The 26,295-nt window shown below is 40.6% G+C and overlaps 1 protein-coding gene across 5 annotated transcripts in view; it reads left to right on the forward strand.

The window, feature by feature from the left end:
• LOC134531996 (ATP-binding cassette subfamily C member 4-like) overlaps nt 1-26,295 on the forward strand; it is a 125,250-nt gene that overhangs the window by 71,153 nt on the left and 27,802 nt on the right. For 3 of the 5 annotated variants that reach the window (XM_063368111.1, XM_063368110.1, XM_063368108.1), the window contains exons 2-8: nt 10,614-10,745; nt 15,040-15,150; nt 17,494-17,628; nt 22,248-22,316; nt 22,907-23,120; nt 23,748-23,970; nt 25,239-25,395. In XM_063368111.1, the coding sequence (XP_063224181.1) occupies nt 10,669-10,745; nt 15,040-15,150; nt 17,494-17,628; nt 22,248-22,316; nt 22,907-23,120; nt 23,748-23,970; nt 25,239-25,395 (986 nt within the window). In that variant the 5' untranslated portion in view covers nt 10,614-10,668. Of the gene's footprint in view, nt 1-10,613; nt 10,746-15,039; nt 15,151-17,493; nt 17,629-22,247; nt 22,324-22,906; nt 23,121-23,747; nt 23,971-25,238; nt 25,396-26,295 lie in introns of those variants that run through there. The other 2 variants (XM_063368112.1, XM_063368113.1) reach the window with 2 other exon arrangements.

Raw genomic sequence — 26,295 nt, forward strand, 5'->3', positions numbered from 1 at the left:
AAAAATGTTTTTTTTTTTCCGAAATGGATTTCGAAATGGATTCAATATGTAAAGTACTATGTGATTTTTTCAGTGAATTTTGGAATTTTTCTCGAACTAATAAGTCAATAAATACAAATATCTAAGATAACGTACGTAATGGTTTGAAGGATGATGGTAGTAGACGATTTTAAGTCTCTTTTAGGACTTTGATAATGATTTATTACAATTATATTTTTTACATAAAATTAATATTTTTGCATCATCCAAGGATCTAAACAAGAACAGGAATTGATATAATCAATCATTACTTTAATGAGTGATTTTTTGATGACTTTGGATTTTTTCCGAATTTCTAGCTAAATAATTACACGATTTCAATATGGCGTCCAAATTCCAAGATGGTGGGCATCTTAGTAATAATAAATTATTACTGCACTCTATCGGGTAAAACTTAGACAAGTATGATGGTAATGTACTTTATAAGACATGTACACACAAAATGGAGTCCTCCAGCAGATGAAAACAAGATGGTGGCAATAACCTCTAGCAGGCGGTAGCTCCTGGTAGCATGTACTGAACACAAAATGATGGATCCATAATGGTCGTCAAAGTTCAAAGTCAAATTTCAAGGTCAAGGTCAAAGTACAAGGTCAAGGCCAAATTTCAATGCCAACAGTTGAGGACAAAGGTATGGTGAACAGAAAATTATACTAACATGGTATCAGCACACTCTAGCAGACGAAAACAAGATGGTGGTCTCCAGCGGATGAAGACAAGATGGCGGACATGACGTAATACCAGTTGATATTATATACCTTGGTATTGTTGGTGTGAATTTTTTTTATTAATTTTAATTTTATTCCAAATTTTTCGTTAATAATTAAAAAAGTTAAAGATGGCGGACAAATCCAAGACGGTGGTCTTTTGTTTTTTTAAATTTTATTTGATAATTGTTTTATTGATTTTATAATTTTTTTCATTAAAATCGGATAATAAATATTTTCAAGATAGTGTTCGTAACGGAAATTGCAACGGTGACATCATAATCTAATATGGCGGTCATGGAATCCTTAATCCTAGAAATGACTTATCGGAGGCTGTAGACATGGATGCTTAAGCAGTTTTTAGGATTTTGAGCTCTTTCTAAGGCAAAACATTTCTGAGGTTTTTCGAAATCCTAATTTTTGAATTTTTGTGGAAGAAAACTAGAAATGTTTCCTCAAAACGAGATATTGTCATTTTGAGTCATTTTTGAGGAATTTTGAGGAATTTTTGTGTCTCAAATGGCCACCGTGACATCACATTCAGAGATGTGGCTCAGCTCCCGGCTCCCGGTTCCAGACCCTGAACCCTGTGCCCGGATGCCCTATTATATACTACTTTCGACTTTTTTTCCAACAAGGAATTTCATTCAAATACTGCCGATCTTATTACAATTCAATAAAAAGTTAATACTATAAAGTCTCAATTTGGCTTGGTTAACTTTGGTTTGCGCCATCCGCCACAGATAGCAGCACAGGAGTTCTGTTCCATGCGACTCCGTTCCAATCACGACTTCACTCCTACCAATTTCCGTATACCAAGAGATAAGATGTGTACACATCAGAAACGTGGAACAAAATAAACAGGCACGTGAAGATTAAAACAGAAGATAGAGCATGGAGGTTCGTGAGCGACCCGCACTCGATGCCGTACCTATGCGCTCTGAGAACGGAGAACGTCTTTGTGTTCGTCTGAAAAACAGTTAGGAGGCGGTTGGCCTCGAACGAGTAGTTCGTTCGGTGCTACAAGCCCTGCCCCAGTCATGAGAACAAGACACTCGCGAACCGTTCGGCTCGCAAATGTCCACGCATCCTAAACACTTGTACATCATGTACGCTTAGATTGCAGCACATAATAATAACGACCACTGTTGCCAGATAGACACGACGTGTCTTGTTAACATTAAAAATATTATTTTGGATACCATCTTTGGTTACAACCAATTTTAATAATTTAAAAAAAATTACTATTTGTTAATTTTTTAAGACTTAAATTAGTGTCTTTTGACAATATTATTAATTTGGTCATTCTGACAACGTATTGCTTAACACAAATTATTATTTCACCACTGTCAGTCACTATTAATAACAAGGCATTCCATTAAATTTGGTGGTATGCTCAAACAGAACTAAATATTTTATAAAGAAATTGTTGGCAAAAAAAGTTTGAAACCAAGATGGCGTCTTTCAGTTACATCTCTGATGAATTACAAGTAGTAAATGTATTTCCAAAATGCTCATTCCAATTTTTTCTTTTGTACAAAATGCAGTGTTTTAGATTTATTTTGAAAAGTTTTCATTACAATTAAAAATTGTCCTTAAAATTATTAATGCAATGGGGAATTTTGATTTAATACAATGTTTGGACTTGCGCCTTTGCAGTTTTGCACTGTTTGTCATGGGAAAACTGAGAATGGTTTCAACGAGACAACAATACTAGCGTGCCAGGTTCACCGAGACAGCAATTCCGTTTTAAACGACCGTGAATAACTAGTGAGATATTCCAAGATGTAAGGCCCCTTATTACACTTGACTTCACCTGTAGCATAAGAACTAGCAAACCCTCCCCCTCCTCAAACCTTTTTTTTTTCTTCCTTTGCACGGAAGTCGCCTCGTGATGTCACTTCCGGCGTTCCAACTATCGACCGTTACTCCGCTTGATTGCACAATGTGCCATGATGACGTGTCTTCGTGGCGTGGACTGCTGCTGTCTCAGTCATTTGTGTCTCAACTAGTGATGGGTCGAACCCTACAATTATCTCAAATTCGAATACCAAAGAGTATCTTGACCCCTCGATTCCGAATCCAGTAATTTTGAACAAAATGTGCGTGGCAGCAGTTTCCGCAGCCGACGTCAGCATAATATTACACATACGTGTGCGTGTGCTGGTGTATTTGTACTCTTGTGTTCAAGTAAAATACTACCAAAAGTGTAAAACTAAAATTTCCGTAGCTTGGTAAATGCCATAAATGTGATACCTATACAAATTTTCACATGCACGCATGCATGTATGTGTATAGTTACCACAACTGTCAATTTATTTTACTGCATAGTTGAGTAATTTACATTGCCAATGAACATATTAACTCGTACTATTTTTGCAGCTTATAGTTGTGGATGAATAATATGTATTTTCGAGCTAATTTAAATTTTATCACTGTAACGGCACGAGTCTCTGTGACACAATGGTGCAATGGCACCATTTGTAAGGAGGCTGACTTGTTCTCTAACACCCAGTTTTTCCACTGGAAGGAAGGGTACAGGGTGGGTTTTGGATCTGGTAGGGGAAGGGTTAGGGATTGGATTGGGCTGTGAGTTCGTGATTTCTTCCGTTTGACTGTAAGTTAATACCTTTTATTCTCTTCCTGCTCTGTATGGGTCGCCGGGTGCCTTTACTCTAGCAGAGTCTCAAACCTGGGACCTCGGTAGCGTGGCTATGTGAGGCTCGTGGCCTGCTGGACTCTGCTCCCTGCTGGACTCTGATGTACTAATTACTAGCCTAACATCAAGTTAATACCTTTTATTCTCTTCCTGCTCTGTATGGGTCGCCGGGTGCCTTTACTCTAGCAGAGTCTCAAACCTGGGACCTCGGTAGCGTGGCTATGTGAGGCTCGTGGCCTGCTGGACTCTGCTCCCTGCTGGACTCTGATGTACTAATTACTAGCCTAACATCAAGTTAATACCTTTTATTCTCTTCCTGCTCTGTATGGGTCGCCGGGTGCCTTTACTCTAGCAGAGTCTCAAACCTGGGACCTCGGTAGCGTGGCTATGTGAGGCTCGTGGCCTGCTGGACTCTGCTCCCGATGGTCTCTCGGCGACAAAATATGATCTACTAATTACTAGCCTAACATCGGCCCGAAAACAACCATCCCTGGAGCTTGCTAACCACTCACTGTGGACTCTACTCGACACTTGCGCGAGGCGAGAGACAATACATTGCAAGGCAGCGGTTCTCCGCGGTGGTAAAAGGAAGGCCAGGAGGGCGTCGACAATTAATCACACTCCGCCGGAATTCACAGACTTATTCCGAAATAAATCCTCTGATCTTAAGTTCACCCTTTAATTGCTCGAATTAACGCTTTCAGCAATCTGCGTGCATAAGCGGAGAATCGAACACACGACCCTTTTGGTTGTTGGGCTACCGTCGTAACAATCTGACCGTAGTGCACACTACTGAATCACCGTGTAATGAGACTACCACTTGTGTAACCTTCTGAATATTAAATTAGAGTTTGTCAGCATAAATTGCAAAATACATTATAGTTTTTGCAGTTCCTCGGTAGTAGCTACATTTACTCTTTACAATACAATGACGTATGTGTGTACCTATAAGTACGGTGAACTGAAAATCCTGTGTAGTGATGAATTTAACACTTGATGTGTGTGTAATTTCATCTATATATCCAAGTTTGTAATTTAACACCGTTATTTGTAATAAAAGTTGTTTTTTCGTGTATATTTACCGAAGCTTTAGCACAATTACGTTTTATAGAATCAATTGTGAATAATTGCACCAACTGTACTACTAGTTTCTCGAGACAAAAACACGACAGAAACATTCGACGATTTACATTTTTTTCACAAATAATTTTCCACTATTATTACGGATCGTAGTTTTATTTATATAATTACGTAACTAACGTACAAAATCTTGGGGAATGGTAATAGGATATATATGAAGAAAACCATAGACCTAGTAAGTTTCAGACTTTTGAGTGTTGACTGTTTGAATTTACTATATTTCCGCCAATATTTTTTTAGAACCTTATTCCTTGAATTACTTATTACTCAAATACTAGAGATTCGAGGGTTAAAGGATTTGATGGGGTCCAATAGTAATTTTTACATATTAAGGACAAAAACCAATTTTTTTTGTGTCAAATGTTTTCTCTAGTGCTTAACAACATTGAAGAATTGTAGCTGGTGGCTAATACAGAAAACTTATTTGCTAGCTACTTTAGGGATTAATAATGTAGCTATATTTAACTACACACTGCTAAAATTTAAAATACCCGAATTTCTCTACCTTAAATATTTTTCTTCGTATCTTTTTCCTCACATCGAATCTTAAAAATAATGAGGAATTTATGGCAATTGAAGATTTTATGGGCCTCATTATTACTAAAAAAAAAAAAAAAAGTTTGACAATGCGGGGGCAGTTAAATAAATTACTACAAATTCCAACTCTTTTGGAACGTATGACTGAATTTAGAGACAGCCAAACAAAACCTCACCATCCCATGAGCCGAGTCTGATGAGCGAACGGAATTGCTCACAGTTTATTAATATGCCTACGTATTGCCCTGAAGTCATACCTCCTATGATAGTAAAGCCCGCTGGCGGAACGCACCCATGCATCACGTCCGCACAAGTCAATTTAGTGATTGTCCTCAATTGTGCTCCGTGCCTTAATATCGTTTGCGGCTCCAGGCCAGATTTAATACGTAGGGCTCACTGGGTGTATTTAATAATATATAAATGGTCTGGCTCCAGGTAACTGAGTAGCCCACAAGCGACGAATAGTCTCTGATTATACTGGTGTTTTTTCAAGTAAAAAATTACCATATAGATAATACGTACATATTTAGATCTTCTGTCAGTCGTTTCCCACGTGGGAAATTTAACTAAGTAAATATGTAAGATGTTTAGTTTAGTCACCAACAGGTGCAGCCACCGGGCTTAGTGGGGCCGGGACCCACACAGACCCTGGGTCAGACGTCCGGGCTATCCTGGCGCCCCCTGGACCAAGCTCATGTTTAAATTATTGTGAGTTACTTCCGCGTCACTAAGTTCAAACCGGTTCTCAGTCACGGGACCATCGGGCGGTGGCGGCCATTGTAAATCAAATATTCGCCTGGGAAATATTTTATCCTACTAATGATTAAGGGTTTATCTTCTCGTCGACATCGACGTCATTAGGAACGGATGCTGGGTGAAACGATGAGATGGAAGTAGCTATATAACGCATTTGGTAAGGGAACTCGAATCCCGTGTTGAACCTTATTTGGCACTAGGCAACGTCAGCCACGTTTCCTGGTAAAAATTCGGGTTCTAACCCCGCCGGGATTCGAACCAGGATCTAGCATTCATTAATTAGTTTGTCGCTTATACACGAAAATTCTGTTGTTGCATTTGCAGATGATGCAAATATACTTGTTAAACCCAGTGTGTCATTGTCTATAGAAGATGTGGCAACAAATGTTTTATGTAAATTAACTTCCTTGTTTGCTTCAAATAATCTTTCTTTAAATGTTTACAAAATAAATTGTATCTTGTTTTCTTAAAAAAAAAAAAAAAGAACCAATAATACTGGTTGATAACAGTCTAATTAAGCCTGTCCAACAAACACTCTTCCTTGGTATTATAATAGATAACAAACTAAATTGGAACTATAATGTACCTAACACATACTTATAGTTCACAAATTAAATAGTTCATGCTTTATGTTAAAAGCCCATGCTTTATGTTTAAAGCCCTGTCATCAAACATTTCCATCCAGTGTTTAAGAAATGGTTTATTTTGCACATATGCACTCACACATTAGCTATGGTATCATATTTTGGGGAATAAACAAAATAAATTTACAGTCAATTTATGTAGGCCTATTGCAAAAAAGAGCTATTCGCATTATGTTGCATCTTCGCCCTACTGATTGTTGTAGAAATCTCTTCAAGGTAATGAGAATTTTGCCTGTACCTTCTATTTATATTTATAAATTATTACTTAATATACATAAAAATAGTATTTACCATAAAAAATCACGATATTCATAAATATAATACGTGTATTAATAGTGATTTTCATTTAAATTTTGTTTATAAAAGTGCTACATTAAATTCAACATAAAACAATGGAGTTAGATTGTTTAATAAACTCCCATCTAATATAAAAATGATAAATAATCGTAAATTGTTTAAAAAACACTTATTTAAATTTCTTTTAAATTGATCATATTATAGTGTATCTGAATATATGAATATGGCATAATTATGTTAAATTGTTGTGTATATCTCTATTGTAATATAATAGTATATGTATGTATTTATGTAATATTTGTATCATGTAACTTTTTTTAAAAATATTTATATGTGTGTATACTTATTTTTACACAAATGTGACGAGTTATACAGCATGTATTTTTGCTCTTTTATAACAATTAAAAGAAAAAAAAGAAAAACCATTAGGTAGCGATTAAGGTAATTTTAATTTATATTTGCTAATGAAATCAGAAATAATATGGTGATCAAGATCCAATGGCCACACAAAATAATAAAAATCACATACCGTACTTTTAATTGTTACATGTTGAAATTATAATATTGAAATGTTTTTGACAAAATACAGAAATTAAACTTACTTTTACTGTATTACTTCAATCCTATACATATTCAAGGTGCAATAAAAAGTTATAAAAATATAAACATATGAAAATAAATATGTATACATATTAAATTCGGTAATTAGATATTGTGTAATACGATATCTACATTTAGTATGATGTATAGTTATTATTTTTATATTCACTTAATATTTCACACTTTTTCATCTAAAAAAAAAATTTGCTGGCCCATCATGCACGCCTTCCTCCTACATCCGTTCCTGAATATTATGTCAAAACATGTGGTGGATGCAGGTGAAGTATTTTTGAGGTTATAAAGTCTCATAGCGCTATTTATGCCCATTGTTAAATGCAACAAGTGTTTAATATTTCGTGGCTAGTGCATTAATATATAGGATACTTCAAAATACATCTACATTTAATAAATTCAGCAAAAATGTCTGTTGAAACATTTGTAAGAAAAATAGCTTGTCTCTTGTTTACCAAGCCAATTATAAAAGTTATTTGTAATATTGTTACAACATTTTCCCCCATGTAGGTAATTAATACGTAAAAAACAAGAATCTGTCTATATCCATCACTACTCTATGGCATGACTTGCCAATATAGCGTTGTTGCCGTGCTGCTACCTGGCAGTACGTTTTCTAACTAGTTAGTAGAAATAGCCCTTAATAGGGAATTGGCTGGGTTAGATGTTTCGGATTTTTTTTATTATAGAATTTACCCCTTTTATGTATTCCTACATGTGTTGTATCATGTACACTTTGCTTTTAATTTTAACTGTCAAGCAGAAACCAAACGTGTGTGCTTTTATACCATTAAAGCTGTGAAGTTTCACCGGCGCTCGCAAGTTGTGTGTGTTTCTGTCCCAATCTGAATTGATTTACTGTGCAAAGTTAAAACCACCGTATTTGTGTTTGAAAGCGTTTCAAAGAACAACTTAACGAACATGTTAGTTTTTAGTTTTCCTGCAATAAACTCTCCACTTTGGACTGATACGTAGTGTAAGTAACTGTACAGTTATTTTTTTCAAGTTCCTAACATCTAATGGACCCGAATTCAAGAATTGATTTCTCTAGGTAAACATGTAGGATAGCTGTAAATATTGGCAACATTCGTTCATAACCTGAAACCGACACATGCATTATGTATGTATATAGTGGCGATCATAAATAAGCAGGGCTGCAACTAGAAGCTGCACCAACCCCTGAAAATATCCCCCCCCCCTTTTTTTTAATCTTATTGAAAATTGTCTTCTCGCTACGTAAATATATATTTCTTTTGAAGCAAAAATGAACAAAATTACAAGCGGAACATTGGACTGTGTTTTTTTATATAAACAATGGTAATTTTTTTCTTAACGTGTTGCTAATAATTTATTGCGCGTATAATTTTACGTGCTGTACATTTCCCCCCCCCCCCCCCCACATGCACAAGTATCATTTCCACGCCTCATTTCCAAAGTTATGCTGGTTATGCCCATTAACATTAGTATCTATAGTTTGTTTCAAATCCAGTTGTTATTTTTGTAATAAGTGGTTAAAATATCAAATTACCAGGTGTTTAGTCCATGGGTTCATATTAACTTACGTGTAATATTGTCAGCGCCGCCCTTAATGTTATTTTATCCTAATTATGCAAACATTGTTTCAGATACAATTCACGCTACCATAGTGAAATTTTTTTAATGTAACTCCAATGTTACAAAGTTACCTAAACGAGACATTGCAATGTTTCTGCTACATTACAGAAACATCCGTGAAAGCAGCTATGACGATCGGTTTTGCCCGCTGGCGCGGGCGTTGTTACTTGCCAGCTGAACTAGTTTGTCTAGATTCAAGGTAGGGGGAGTTATTCATGGCATCAACTCTGCCATGGCTGGCCAGTCACCAATTAAAGAACACGATACATGCTATCCTTCATGCATGGTTGAAACCTCGCATGATAGGCGTATAGGCTCTGCGACACACTTTGGCCTTGTTTATAAACTGCGCAATGAAAGCCAAATGGAAAATAACGAAATTTTCAAATACCCGTTTATAAATTACTCAAGGCGGTATTACGCAACGCAACGCAAGCATCGGCCAACTTTCAGCTTATTGCATTTCCATTAAGTTTTCCGCATAATTTGAAAGACGCACACGTAATGTTTATAAGAGGCTATGATGTTTTTATTACACGCACTACGTTTTTACTTGGTAAACTCCCGCAAAGTGCTAGCCAAATTTGACAATTTCATGCGTACGTTTTCATGATAACCACCAATTATGAAAAGAAGCTTGAGTGAAGAAATTTGTTTTATACTGTTTTATGAAAAGTCCTAGGGTTGGTGACGTCTTGCCACTGTCGCGCTTTATGAACGAGCGTTATTTTCTTGCGCGTTGCGTCCGTACCCGGCCTAAAGCTGGGAGTCCACAACACAACCACGGAACCAACGCAAGAAAATCACATTAGTCTATATAAATTGTAAAATCGTAGAAAAAATTCATACTGGGCTTCTTTTGATAATTCATATTAATAATGAAAATATATTGTCAAAAATTTGATCTTGGTGCTAATTCTCTTTCACTATGTGATAATATTAACAAGTGTAAACATGATGTATACAATAAAAAAAAAATCGTGGTCTTGTATGCACATAATGTGTGCCGTCTGCGTCTTTAAAAGTTTTCGGAACACCTATTTTCAAATATAGCCGTCAAAAACGCAATAAAGTTAGAAGTTAAACAATAACTTGCGTTGCGTTTATGCGCAAGTTTATAAATCGGTACTCCATAATGTGGTTGCTTAACATTAGCTGCATGCGTTCTTGCGCAGTCAATGAAAGACACGGAAACGGAGACGGATCTCGCGGAACGGGAGTTTCAACAACAGCACGCAGACGTAGACGGACCCGTACGATTCAGCTAGGCGATGCTGAGCTCTTCTGTTTACGTTGCTCCATGCGACCAGTAGAAGCAAAGCACTTGGCTGCGGTGGTAGGCATGTTTATTTATGTTCTAAATACTTTAAAAAAATGTTTCAAGTACTAGAATATATAGTGTTCTATTATTACTTTGTGGTTTATTTTCATTATACATGCAAATACTGCCCGTGCTACGGTATACAAGCATTAATATTGCCTAACGTTGAAATGTGAAGTCATTGGTTGCCATGTATGTTTCCGTGCATTGTTGAAGTAGAAGAGTGGTTGACGGGAGATCCGTGTACCTGGGGAGACCAGAGATGTGAGGTGTGCTGGTGTCCGCAGGTGCAGGGGAGACGCGCCGATGCCCGGCTGCACGCGGCAGTGAGCGCCGGAGGGGATGGACGGCCCCGACAAGCAGGAGAGGCCTCCCAACCCCCGGGCGGCGGCCAACTGCCTCTCCGCGCTGCTGTTCTGGTGAGGGCTGCTTCCTCCCGTCTCCTCCCTTAGAGACTTCTCGCCCACCCCACAAGTCATCCACTTGCACCCACCACAAGTCATCCACTTGCACCCACCACAAGTCATCCACTTGCACCCACCACAAGTCATCCACTTGCACCCACCACAAGTCATCCACTTGCACCCACCACAAGTCATCCACTTGCACCCACCACAAGTCATCCACTTGCACCCACCACAAGTCATCCACTTGCACCCACCACAAGTCATCCACTTGCACCCACCACAAGTCATCCACTTGCACCCACCACAAGTCATCCACTTGCACCCACCACAAGTCATCCACTTGCACCCACCACAAGTCATCCACTTGCACCCACCACAAGTCATCCACTTGCACCCACCACAAGTCATCCACTTGCACCCACCACAAGTCATCCACTTGCACCCTCCACAAGTCATCCACTTGCACCCACCACAAGTCATCCACTTGCACCCACCACAAGTCATCCACTTGCACCCACCACAAGTCATCCACTTGCACCCTCCACAAGTCATCCACTTGCACCCTCCACAAGTCATCCACTTGCACCCACCACAAGTCATCCACTTGCACCCTCCACAAGTCATCCACTTGCACCCTCCACAAGTCATCCACTTGCACCCACCACAAGTCATCCACTTGCACCCACCACAAGTCATCCACTTGCACCCACCACAAGTCATCCACTTGCACCCACCACAAGTCATCCACTTGCACCCACCACAAGTCATCCACTTGCACCCTCCACAAGTCATCCACTTGCACCCACCACAAGTCATCCACTTGCACCCACCACAAGTCATCCACTTGCACCCACCACAAGTCATCCACTTGCACCCACCACAAGTCATCCACTTGCACCCACCACAAGTCATCCACTTGCACCCACCACAAGTCATCCACTTGCACCCACCACAAGTCATCCACTTGCACCCACCACAAGTCATCCACTTGCACCCACCACAAGTCATCCACTTGCACCCACCACAAGTCATCCACTTGCACCCACCACAAGTCATCCACTTGCACCCACCACAAGTCATCCACTTGCACCCACCACAAGTCATCCACTTGCACCCACCACAAGTCAACCACTTGCACCCTCCACAAGTCATCCACTTGCACCCACCACAAGTCATCCACTTGCACCCACCACAAGTCATCCACTTGCACCCACCACAAGTCATCCACTTGCACCCACCACAAGTCATCCACTTGCACCCACCACAAGTCATCCACTTGCACCCACCACAAGTCATCCACTTGCACCCACCACAAGTCATCCACTTGCACCCTCCACAAGTCATCCACTTGCACCCACCACAAGTCATCCACTTGCACCCACCACAAGTCATCCACTTGCACCCACCACAAGTCATCCACTTGCACCCACCACAAGTCATCCACTTGCACCCACCACAAGTCATCCACTTGCACCCACCACAAGTCATCCACTTGCACCCACCACAAGTCATCCACTTGCACCCACCACAAGTCATCCACTTGCACCCACCACAAGTCATCCACTTGCACCCACCACAAGTCATCCACTTGCACCCACCACAAGTCATCCACTTGCACCCACCACAAGTCATCCACTTGCACCCACCACAAGTCATCCACTTGCACCCACCACAAGTCATCCACTTGCACCCACCACAAGTCATCCACTTGCACCCACCACAAGTCATCCACTTGCACCCACCACAAGTCATCCACTTGCACCCACCACAAGTCATCCACTTGCACCCACCACAAGTCATCCACTTGCACCCTCCACAAGTCATCCACTTGCACCCTCCACAAGTCATCCACTTGCACCCACCACAAGTCATCCACTTGCACCCACCACAAGTCATCCACTTGCACCCTCCACAAGTCATCCACTTGCACCCACCACAAGTCATCCACTTGCACCCACCACAAGTCATCCACTTGCACCCTCCACAAGTCATCCACTTGCACCCACCACAAGTCATCCACTTGCACCCACCACAAGTCATCCACTTGCACCCTCCACAAGTCATCCACTTGCACCCACCACAAGTCATCCACTTGCACCCACCACAAGTCATCCACTTGCACCCTCCACAAGTCATCCACCTGCACCCACCACAAGTCATCCACCTGCACCCACCACAAGTCATCCACCTGCACCCACCACAAGTCATCCACCTGCACCCACCACAAGTCATCCACCTGCACCCACCACAAGTCATCCACCTGCACCCACCACAAGTCATCCACCTGCACCCACCACAAGTCATCCACCTGCACCCACCACAAGTCATCCACTTGCACCCACCACAAGTCATCCACTTGCACCCACCACAAGTCATCCACTTGCACCCACCACAAGTCATCCACTTGCACCCACCACAAGTCATCCACTTGCACCCTCCACAAGTCATCCACTTGCACCCTCCACAAGTCATCCACTTGCACCCACCACAAGTCATCCACTTGCACCCACCACAAGTCATCCACTTGCACCCACCACAAGTCATCCACTTGCACCCACCACAAGTCATCCACTTGCACCCACCACAAGTCATCCACTTGCACCCACCACAAGTCATCCACTTGCACCCACCACAAGTCATCCACTTGCACCCACCACAAGTCATCCACTTGCACCCACCACAAGTCATCCACTTGCACCCACCACAAGTCATCCACTTGCACCCACCACAAGTCATCCACCTGCACCCACCACAAGTCATCCACCTGCACCCTCCACAAGTCATCCACTTGCACCCTCCACAAGTCATCCACTTGCACCCACCACAAGTCATCCACTTGCACCCACCACAAGTCATCCACTTGCACCCACCACAAGTCATCCACCTGCACCCACCACAAGTCATCCACCTGCACCCACCACAAGTCATCCACCTGCACCCACCACAAGTCATCCACCTGCACCCTCCACAAGTCATCCACTTGCACCCTCCACAAGTCATCCACTTGTGAATGCCCGGGGGCGGGGGGGGGGGGGAGAGAATTAAAAACAAAATCTGCATAATATCAGTGATGACAGTATTTTACTGAGTGCGAAAATGGAAATGTAAGTTATTTTGAATACACATGTACAACTTTTATTTTTTCTATTTTTTATAATAATAATTTAGCCAATTTCCCCCCCCCCCCCCCCCCCAAAAAAAAAAAATTCTGGTATCCACCACTCAACTCACCTTTTAATATTTTCGTTAAACCTATGTGTGCACTTTTTAGTAAAATACCTGTCACTTTATAAAAAAAATGTTCTTATCAGCATAATTAGGCCCTACCTGTTAGTTCTATTTTCAACTTTTTTTTGGTGATGTTCCGTTTATCAATTTAAAGTCAAGGCAGAGAAAATTCTCTGCAAAATACAGTGTATATATTATTAAAAATATTTGAAGATATTTGTTTCTCAAATGTTGTAAGATAAATTTTATCTGAAATCAATTACACTCTACATACAGGACACTTAATGTGTAATTAGATGGACATGGAAAATTAGGTCTTTAAGAGATGATGAAAGATGATGAGATGCTAAATGGAGAATCAACAAAATAAATGGGCGGCGGGATATGTTACTATCCCGAGAAAACCCACTGGTACATAGAAATGACCACTATTATTCCCACTTGCCCAAAATCTATGCTCAACCTAATGTGGTATTGAACCTTTATCGTCTTTGTTGGGAGGCGAGTGATTTGACCTCTGTACAGCTGTGGCATCTGACACTTGACTGACTTGCAATATTTTCATCTTGCGTTTAGATGTGGGTCTTCAACAGTGACATAGTTTTGTTTGTAACATATGTAAGAAAATAATTTTCTGTATGAAACTTTCACACTTTGATCTGGAATCCCAATTTTTTTTCCCTAAATGTCTCTTCAAAGACAAGGGCGCTCTGAGAGATAAAAGGAAAGTGTCAAGAACAGACTTCTAGTAAAACAAACCTATTGGCTCGGTGGTAAAGAGTTTCTGTTTGGCAAGCCCAAGGTCCCACATTATTTCCCCAGCCAGATCAGTTATTTTTTCACGTGTGGAAGATTGCCTTCGTGTGTTCAGAACTGTGTTTGTGTGGACCCGTAACCAACATAACTGCAGAAGGCAATGGTGAACCATTGCAGAATCAACCTGCCATGAAAACTGCAAACGCTTCCACCGTGCTTGGATCTCGAGTATCGAGGACTCGTAATTATCATCGAAATGTTATTGACGTTTCCTTTGCTGTGAGCCTTTTTATCAAAAATTGCTCTGCACATCTTATTACAGCTGGACACAGCCGATCTTCTGGAAGGGCTTCAAGCGAGACCTCACGGAAGATGACTTGTACGCTCCACTCAGATCCCACAAATCAGATCTGCTGGGCGACAAGCTTGAGCAGTAAGTATGTGTGTGTGTGTGTGTGTGTATCTGTGGAACATGTTCATTCGTACCTATACCGTACATGGCTAGTCAGACAGGGAAAATCTGGAAAAGGGGAAAAACTCTGGAATTGAAAAGGTGTCTCCAAAACCTGGAAAACAGGAAAATGGAAGATATCTTAATGCTCTAAAATAATATCTAAATTTCGTTAACCTGTTATGTATTTTAATCACAAATTCATGCATCATTAATAAAATCGGTATTTAATTTTTACTAACATAATTATATTTTAGGGATAGAAACCATTGTTTATTAATTTGAAGCACAATCAAATATTTATAGTATTTTGCTGATCACAATTAACAATGTTTTGTTTTAAATTTTTATCAAACAAAGATATTTGTTTTCTTTGTAAGGCTGGGGCATTGCTGATGGAATCAACTGTGCATATGCACTGTATCGTGCAGGAAAATTTTATAGATAATTTTGCACCTTAAATAGTATTGTTGACATGCATTTTAATAAAAATTTATATTATAATTCATCTGTTGGGTGGAACAGGAAAATTTCTGAGAAAGTGCCTGAAGTAAGAGTGTAGAAAGTCTGTCAAGTACGTATCCCAGACACACAACATTGTTATTTGATGCAACAGTAAGAAACAAAGTTCTGTTTTAATCAGCTCTCTTTAACTTGGAAACTAGGCTTCTGTAAATACTTTTTTTTTAATTGAATCAAATTTTGAATAGAAAGTCATGTATAAAACCTTAATAGAGTGGTGTAAAATGCAAGAAAATGAAACCCGGCAATGCATTTTCTTAATCCAGAAAAACTTAAGTTTCATACATGTGTGGATCAGAATAATTGTGTTTGTTACATTCCAGGTTGGCCCGGCTAAGCAACCTAGAATAGTAACAAGACACTTTAATCACCTGAAAATATCCCGGGAGGGCAACAACGGTCACCCTGGGCCGATGCTGACGTCTGTAGTAAAATTTTAAGTTAAATGTTAAAAAATTAATTTAAAAAAAGGTTACTTTTCAGCCTGGCCCCAAACAGCAGTTGTGAAGTTAGCTATTCCTAACTTTAATTCATTGTTTCTGGCGAGCTGCCGACAATGCGGCTGCATGCAGACAACAACTAACTTGACAACAAAGTTGTCAAGTTGTCAAGTTGTCTTCTCTTACAAACGTGACAACAGAAGGGGGAGAACCCCATGTTGACTGACCAATTACAACACAGATCCAGAAAAAACTACCATTAAAGGAGAAATATTGGGAAGACACATCACACCACCTCAAGGCTCGCTCTGATATGCTGGCGTGGCAGCGCCCAGTGAAAGTTATGGTTCATTGCTGCGCAGTCGTGTGCACACGTGCTGGGTTTTTCCAGTAATTTGAAGCGTGAAAAATAGAATCCAACCCAAATCAATAATAATATTAAAAGCACAAACAAAATAAGATAAATTACTATACATAATAAAAGATACATGAGTACAAAATAACTTGGAAACATTTAGAAAACATCAACATAAGACATTCTCAGTCAGTGTTATTGGTAGTAGGGGGCGATGCAACATGTTCATAAAATTATTATTTTTTTTAAATTTTCAATTATAATCACAGATTTATTTCATAAAAATATTATTACAGTTTGAAAATGAAATATGGAAACAGAACTACCCACTCACCCTCAGGGTATTTATTCTAAAATGCTTTTCGTAACAGGACGATATTGGGAAACGCTGGCCAATTAGCATTGGCAAAGCACGAGAACAGCTTACTGCATTGCTTTCAAGCTATTTTACACTTCACGCCACTATTAGCCACTACTGTTAACTAGTTTCACGAATTTAAAAAATGTAGGTACACTCCAGACTGCCAGGTTCGTTACAAGCACGGCTCCAGAAGGGGGGCGGTGGGGGCGATATCCCCTCCCGAGACCAATTTTATTGATTAGTGTATACTGATGTTTACTTAAATATTTAATTTCATATGTTAAACTGTTATCTCATCAAAAGTTGCATGGAGCTACCAAGGTTCTGTATTTGAAACCTGTAATTTTTAAATAATAATAATAATATTCCAAGGCCAATATCTGACCACTTTCATTTTTTTTTTTGCAACTACGACGTTTCTTTGTGCGATAGCCCCTCCCGAAAAGTCATCCTGAAGCCGCCATTGGTTCGTTATCATCGCCGGTTTCGCGTATTTCTCGCCAGTTTCCCTTGTTGTCCCTATTGCAGTATTTGTTTTCTGTAAGCGAGCACCACCCGGACGTGTTGAGCAGTTTCTGGAGCGTGAAGCGTTGCAGGCGGGCGTCGTGAGAGCAGGGGTGCGACGTGGGGGCGTGGCTGGCTTGCAGGCTGTGGACCCGCGAGCTGCAGAGGTCCAAGAAGCTGCGTCGGGAGCCCAGCCTGGTGCGGGTGTTGCTGCGGTGCTTCTGGCTGGAACTCTGTCTGCTGGGGACGCTGCTCTTCAGCGTCGAGGTGTTCGTCAGGTGAGGGCGAGGCTGAGACAGTCTCTTAATTACTGAATAGCTTAAGTATTGATTTGACGTGACAATGTCTAATAAATCAATGAACGCCGGCTGCACGCACGAAAAAGTGTCCCGTTATGCTTTGTCCCGTTGCGCTCATCGTACGCTTGCGCCGCATATCTCTTCCACTCGATTGGAACAACCATCGAGTTGACTTTTTTTCGAGGCAGCATTAAACTTGAAACACTCCCATTCGTTTCCTACTTTCCCTATCATCGTCCTATCCTTAACAGAATAACACAGATTGGAAGAAGTTAAATAGCAAACATGTATAAAAGTTTTATTCAAAATAATTTCTTCGTTAAAGTAATAAACATATTTGAATTAATGAGTGCAAATAAAAAGTAAATTTATCAGTTAAATTGTTGATTTCATTTCACTCCTTCTTTGTATCAATACAAAATAGTGATAATTCAATAGAAATGATTCAATTTTATTCATAAAAGTATTCAATCATTTCATCAATGTTTTGTTATGACGTCACGTTAAAGTATCGTCCGTAAACCGACTTTACAGACAACCAATTTTTTAAGTGAAACTTTGTGGCCCCCAGGCCACATTTATGTTATTTATTTATTTTAGTTATTATTGATTTTACGAATTATTTCCATTTTAAATGATTTCTTTTTGTTAAATCTAATTTAATGTTATTTTGGGTTAATTATTTAATTATTGTGATTTTTTCCTTTTATAGTTTTATTCTGATTTGGTGTCATTCTAGTTTTATTGTTATTCTATTTATATATCGATTGTGTTTTCATGGCCGGCTACTGGGAGCGCGGGTTCGATGCACCGATGACGTCATGAACGCTCGAGTGCTGGCGGGGGCGGACTGAACTGTGCGCCGCGGTCTGTTGGTTTTTTTGGAGTCGCCGCGACCGGACGTATGTCGCGAGGCAAGCAAAAACAGCTTTTCGACTCCGCACCGGCCAGTCCTCGCCGGGGCCTGCTAAGATGGGGCCTTGCCTTACCCAGAGGCGTCTTTCAGCGGCAAGATATTCGCAATCTACGCTAAGGTAAAGAGGCGACACATAGCTTTGGCAGTAGCGGGTTGTGGATCAAGATTTATTATTAAAAAGAAGCATAGTTTTGTGAGGCGAACTTTTATATGAACTGCGTATAATGGTGCAAGCTTATGGATTAGACCTTCCCGTTCTATAAAATGGATCAATGCTCCTTGGCTGGACTATGATAAAGGTGGAGTGTAGAAATTGCTGCTATGCCCTGAAGAGATTTATTATTTATATTATGTCTACCTGCAAGATTTGTTCTCAGAACTAAAAACGTTTTTGGTGCAGCCGCCTCATTGCGATTGAGTGATATATTGCATGGCGCATTTGACTGAACTATATCTACGTATTTTCTGAAGGTCATGGTTATCAGCTGTTTGATTCTTGGAAGCAAGACCTGCAAATATTCATGATCGTGCACGTAAATAAATCCGGCTCCCAGTAGGACTCTTTTTGAACTTTTATAATTAATTGTTTTTATTATATAGTATTTTTATAGTATTGGTATTTTCTGATTATATAGGTTTTTTGGATCTTTTGAAAATGGTATTAATAATAAAATTTTGAGTAGCCTTAATCTGTTTGATTGTCGAAATGAGCCAAAGTCTTGCTGTATACGTTCGTAGTATTTATGCCTTTCATAGCTCGACCGCCCGGGTGCGATTTTTTGGAGCAAATTACATTTTTTTTTATTTCCTTTTTTTTGTATGCATAGTTACCCAGGGTGAGTCGGGGACGGGACCTCCCTTCCAATTTGACCGGAAGGCGGGTTTCAACTTCTTTGCTGAGGGGGCTACAATTTTCGATCATTAAGAAAACTCCGATCGCAAGAGGGGAATGGTTAGGTATGTGGTGGGGGAACCGGTGTAGCAGGAGAGTGCATCAGCGATGATGCCACTCCAACACATGCACTAGTGATCGAATGGGATGATGAAAAAGTGGTGTAGGGAGATAGGTATGTAGCATGTTATATGCTAGTTAGTGGTGTAGGGAGATAGACTAGGTATGTAGCATGGTTATATGCTAGTTTTAACGGCTGGAAGGGGAGGCAGCAGGGGAGAGGTAGAAACGACGCAGCTGTGATGCTGCGGAATTCTCGTAACGCTGCTTGTTTGTGTACTCATTTTTCGTAATGGCTGACGATTGCCGTGATCCTATTTATTTTATTTTATTTCATTTAAAGTATCTACAATTTATTTATTCATGTGGAAAAGTTTTATTGATTTGTGCAGTTAACTTTATAAGTATCATTCTTTTTTATGGGAATAGTGTGATTGAAAATGTAAAAAATATGTATAAACTTAAGAGGTTAGCTTTGAAAGTTTATTTTATTTTTGGTATATGAACACTGTGAATTGTAATGTCAAAAGGATTTGCAGACTAGTAAGATAGACTTTATAAATGTAATTGATTTTCAAGTGGAATTTTGTTTTTCATTTTATTCAGCTGGAGTTAATGATTTAACATGATTCCTAAGAATAATAAAAATGCAGAAACAGATAAGAAGTATTATCAAAGGGAACTTGGGAATAAACCGTCAAGAGGCGCCAAAAAGTGCCATTGAACAGATTAGAGGTACAGGGCGTGGAAAAAGAGCATTTTTTTCAATTGAGGTCATACCAGCATCCTTACTATTCTTAATTATCATCTCTTGTTGAAAAAAAAATACTAATAATTTATCTCTATCTATAACTAACTAGCTGCAGTACCAGGCTTTGCCCGGGCTGAACTTAGAGTAATTTTTTGTCCCCGAGTTAACGCAAAATGGATAGCGTTATATGACAGTGTGGTGAAAATAGAGAAATGACACAGAATATTGCTGTTTGTATGTTTATGACTTAAGATTTTCTGTTTACCCATGACGATCGGTTGAATGGTTTAGAAGTTGATGCGCTGAAGCGCCATCTAGCCGCAAGTTACAAAAAATGGATAGCATTAAAACCTTCTCCATGAAAAAACACTTATATGTGCCAACTTTCATGGCAATAGGTTAAAGGGTGTCTGAATTGATCAGCGTCATACATACCAACATCCTGTTTCATATTTTTATAGATAAGCATGAATTTACTTCTGGTGCACGTGGACTAAACACACACATTTTAAAAAAATATTTTGTAGTCTTAATGCCTTATAAGTAGACACATAATTTTATGGTTACTCCAATTTTGTTTTTAAAATGGGGATTTCTGTGTTATAGTTTTTAGTTTTATCAAAGCTGTTTTGTAATACATACTGCACCAAAATTGTGGTAAAATTCATATGCTGCATTTTTACGATAAAGTAATTTGTATAAGGTTGGTCTAAATCGGATATATTCAGAACAGTAAAAATAAATACGCAAGTATATGTGATTTAAGTAATTCAATAAGAGATTCACAGTAAAACACATTAAAATAATATTTTTGATCCATGCACTTTGGTACAACTTTTTTGGTCCGGGAATGACATTCCTTCAATTTCAAATATTTCCAGGATTACTTTTTTTTATTATATGAATTAAGTTTTGGCTAAATACTACTTAATTCCATGATATAACTTGCATTTCAGTGTTATTTCAGTTGTATTGAAACTTTGCCACATAATGTGGTCCGTATAAGTGTGCTATTATTTTAATAACAAATTAGTGTGCTTTTAACGCCCAGGCACACTTACATTAATTTAACTCTCGGGTTAGGCCTTCAAACCACTTGTGCGTTAATTTGAAGCAAAGTCAAATATCTAAGGTATTTTGCCTTATCACAGTTCAATATAACAAATATATATGTTTTTTTTTCTTTGGCTGTGATACTTTCGTAGTGTTGATAGAAATTGTATCACAGAAAAATGTATAATGTGAAGGAAACACTCGGGTTAGGCCTTCAAACCACTTGTGCATTAATTTGAAGCAAAGTCAAATATCTAAAGTATTTTGCCTTATCACAGTTCAATATAAAAAATATATATGTTTTCTTTTTTCTTTGGCTGTGATGCTTTCATAGTGTTGATTGAAATGGTATCACAGAAAAATGTATAATGTGAAGGAAAACATTTTAAAGTAAATTCTGTTTGTTACATATGTTTGTGTGTGCATGCGAAAAGGAACAGAAATTATCTGAAAGGATTTGTGCAATGTATTTTGGAAACAAACATGAACATTATCTTGCTCAAAAATTGGTTTACATCACTTTGTGCTTGCAGGCTGTTTATATCTCTGAATGAAGTTCTTCCTGAAAGTTATTGTTTTTATTGAAATCTGTAATGTGTCTACTGTGAATATAACCATTTAGTAAAGTGACAGTGGGTAGTGCAATTACTTTTGATATGATGGGCTGCCATGGTGAGACTTTTCTATTAAATGTTTGGATGAAGTTGTGGTTGCCTCTTTTTTTATTATTGTGCCTACTGCTATAGAAATGTTTTATTATTATTTATACTTACATTGGTTGAGTCATTGTGATTGGTTCATGCACAATTTGTTAATCCAAGCTCTTAATTGTCTTCTGCTCATGAGGCTAGTTTGTTTTTAAGTGTTGCTTGCAAGTGCCATCTGAAACAATTTACAAAGTATTCTGTCTTGTTGTGCATCGTTAGACCCAACCAGCCGCTGTTTCTGGGCCGGCTAGTGAGGCACTTCATGCAACGAACTTCTCCGCCACAGCAGTAAATAGTAATAATTATACGCCAGTGTGTGGCAAGTCTTTTCCCTTTTCGTAGCTGTGTGTTACATGTGTGTTTTATTTCGCCTGCAAAGCTTTGTGATAAGTTCCCGACTGGTTTGTACTGCAGTTACTCATGCACGTCTCTTCAAGCTAATTATTCCCTCTGTTTGTGTTTGAAGTGGGTTGTGATGGTGTGAAATAAACTGCATGGAACAATTTATTTAAGTAATGTATATTTAAGAACCAGGTTAAAGTATAAAATTTATATCAACGTTTACAGTTGGCAAAATTTTAAGTTTTGTGTACGATTCATGAAAACTGTTTGCTTTGCGGCTTGGACATGAAAAGCGCCATGTTATGATACCGGAACTTAATAACATGTTTACTTTGTGCCACTTAATTTCGACAGTTGAGTTGGCTTTTCAGACAGTTAACTGATGAACCCAGAAATCTGTTAGTGCAATTATCGTCTATCTCTAGCCACATCCTACGTTAATCCTGTTTTTACATATCATCGTCGTTTAGCTTTTATATGCAGCATTTTTGATGTTTTCTACTAATGAAGGCGTCTTTTTGTTTTGCCCCCACCAGAATGTCCCAGCCTCTGGCCCTGGGGCGCTTGCTACGCTACTTCGGCCCGGAGAACGTTGGAGGCGTGATCTCGAAGGAGGAGGCGTACGGGTGTGCGATGGGCGTGGTAGCCTGCTCGCTCATCAACATACTGGCGATGCACCCGTTCATGCTCGCCATCTTCCACGTGGGCATGAAGATACGCGTGGCTGCGTGCTCTCTCCTCTACAGGAAGGTGTGTGTCCGCCATGAGGTCACTGTTCGTGCATTACTGTTAACAGTGTAATGTTCTTGAAACCACCACCACAAGTCTTGACGTTCTTGTGTTAAAAGTATGTTCCTCACCAGCATTGCATTAGGTAGCAGTATCGTAAATTTGAGTGCAATGGTTACTCGATATCATTACCTTTTACTTCTTGTAAAACACCGAAGAAATAATTAGCTTCGACAAAACTCATGTAGTAGCTGGCTTGATTGTATTGCTTTGTAAAAGTATGTACACATCTTATTTGTACAGGTAGTAGCCAATCAGGTAAATAATAATATTTTTTTTTAGAAGAACATGCATCAATGCATTAATTATCTGTAATGTGTAAATAGTTGGGAATGTATGCCTTACGAGGTTCGTGATCAAAACTTTGTGCTCGACCGAATGGGCCTTGATCCCTTGGCGATGCAGACAACTTATTGATTCCCAATTACAAAACTTAATAGACAGTTTCATTAAAAACATTATTTTTCTAAGTCATGTTTTCCTTTTTGCCGTCTGATAATCACTGAAGATGCTGTAATTGAATAGTTGAGTGTTCGACTCCCGCCAGCTAACCGTGCATGTGTCGGGGGTCCGGTGTGGTGCGCCCAGTCTCTGCGGCTGAGCAAGACGGCGCTGCGGCAGACGACGCCAGGCCAGGCGGTGAACCTGCTGTCCAACGACGTGTCCCGCTACGACCAGGCGGTGATCTTCCTGCACTACCTGTGGGTGGGGCCGGTGCAGACGGTCGTCGCGACCTACTTCATGTGGCGCGAGGTGGGCTTCTGCGCCCTGCTCGGCGTGATCGTTCTGCTGCTCTTCATCCCCCTGCAAGGTGTGTGTGCGCCGCCTTCCCCCGCCTTCCTCCGCCTTCCCCCACATTCCCCCACATTCCCCCACATTCCCCTGCCTTCACCCGCCTTCCCCCGCCTTCCTCCGCCTTCCCCCACATTCCCCCACATTCCCCTGCCTTCACCCGCCTTCCCCCGCCTTCCCCCGCCTTCCCCTCCACCATCCCCGCCTTCCCCCCGCCTTCCCCCGCCTTACCCCGCCTTACCCCCCGCCTTACCCCCCGCCTTATCCCCCGCCTTACCCCCCGCCTTACCCCCCGCCTTATCCCCCGCCTTATCCCCCGCCTTATCCCCCGCCTTACCCCCGCCTTATCCCCCGCCTTATCCCCCACCTTACACCCCACCTTACCCCCGCCTTACCCCCCGCCTTACCCCCCGCCTTACCCCCTGCCTTACCCCCCGCCTTACCCCCCGCCTTAGCCCCCCGCCTTACCCCCCCGCCTTACCCCCCCGCCTTACCCCCCGCCTTACCCCCCGCCTTACCCCCGCCTTACCCCCCGCCTTACCCCCCGCCTTACCCCCAGCCTTACCCCCCGCCTTACCCTCCCGCCTTACCCCCCGCCTTACCCTCCCGCCTTACCCCCCGCCTTACCCCCCGCCTTACCCTCCCGCCTTACCCCCCCACCTTACCCCCCCGCCTTACCCCCCCCGCCTTACCCCCCCCGCCTTACCCCCCCGCCTTACCCCCCCGCCTTACCCCCCCGCCGCCTCTGAGCTGTGGTGTCCGTCCGTCATTCGTCGGTCGATCATGTAACCTGCAGCCTATTGGGTGGCCGGAAAAAATTCTACATATCCGTCTGTCCATCAAAAGCTTGGCAAGCTCTAACTCATGACAGACAAGATAGCTTACACATCAAGGTTTTGGTTGCAACATACATTTTGTCCCAAGAATACACGGCTGTGGAGTTTGAATTTGCTAATACCTATTTGTTAAAAATCTCGTCCTAATAGACGTTCATTCGTGACTCTGAATTTTTCCGAGGATATGCTTATACGATATGTGCAAAAACACGACAAACAGCTAACATCATCAATTCAATCCTCTCGAGAGAAAAACACGGACTGTTGGACGTCTGATTTGGGAAAATATTTTGACGAACGGATGAAGTCATGTTGTAAATCGCTTGGCCTTGATGGACAGAAGAGTGTCGGACGGGCGAATGTCAGATGGAGGTGATGGGCACGACACGGAAAGTAACTGGATTGAAGAACTGGTGGGTTGTGCCAACCGAGGGGTGCGTATGGGTTGCAGCGTACCTGGGCAAGAAGACATCGGAGCTGCGTATGAAGACTGCCATCAGGACAGACGAGAGGGTGCGGCTGATGAACGAGATCATCTCTGGCATCCAGGTCATCAAGATGTACACGTGGGAGAAGCCGTTCGCCAAGCTTGTTGAGAAAGCCAGGAAGTGAGCTCGGCCACATTCACACTCTCGTTAGGGTATTGGTCGGAATGGTGTTCGCTTCATTTTGTTTCAGGAGTAGAAGAGCGGCTTAATGAGGTACGGTAAGAGCTCGATGATCCAGCATGTTTGGGATTAACGACTTTGCCGGATTATCCAACGCCAGTATTGTTTTGGTGGGAATAGAAAAAAAAATACATTATAGTACAATCCCTATAATTTTTAATATTTTAATGCCAAAGTGTTATTGTCTGTTTGTCCTACTTTCACGCAGCAATGGAGCAACAGATTGATATGATTTTTTTGTAAATACATCAATAGTTTATTGGCCTCAAAGTAATATAGACTATGTGTAATTATTAAATTCCATCACTAAGGGAGTGTAAAAGGGGTGCATTTAGTTTTATAATAGAAAATCGTAGGTGGTATGTCATTGAAACAAGCAGTGAGTTTGGGTCATTTCTCTATGTCCGCCACACGATCATATGGTAAGGTCTTGCAACTTCCTATCTTTCTCCTTGGCGAAACCCATCCGCTTAGCGAAGTTCGTGGCTGCTAGCAAACTAGCAGTATAAGCTTGTAATTTTTATTTCATTCATTTTATTGCATTCCTCAGGAAAGTTGTTAGCAAGTAGATATATGTACTATAGCAGGTAATTGCTGACCTGACTGAAGGTTGGAAGCATTTTAGGATGATAATGATTTATAATACAAGTTGTAAAAAGCATCTATGGCTGTACTTTGTGTTTACATAGTTGTAATATTCTGCAAACGTGATAGGTAACCCGCCGGAAAACAGGAATCCAACGAAAACTATCCGAACGCGAGCGGTCCAATCTGTGCTGGTTTACAATCTACGCCAAACTGAAGAATGCCAGATTAAATAGCATCTACTACTAAACTTGT

The sequence above is a fragment of the Bacillus rossius genome, chromosome 5 (assembly GCF_032445375.1).
Source record: "Bacillus rossius redtenbacheri isolate Brsri chromosome 5, Brsri_v3, whole genome shotgun sequence".
In the NCBI taxonomy this organism is placed as follows: domain Eukaryota; kingdom Metazoa; phylum Arthropoda; class Insecta; order Phasmatodea; family Bacillidae; genus Bacillus; species Bacillus rossius.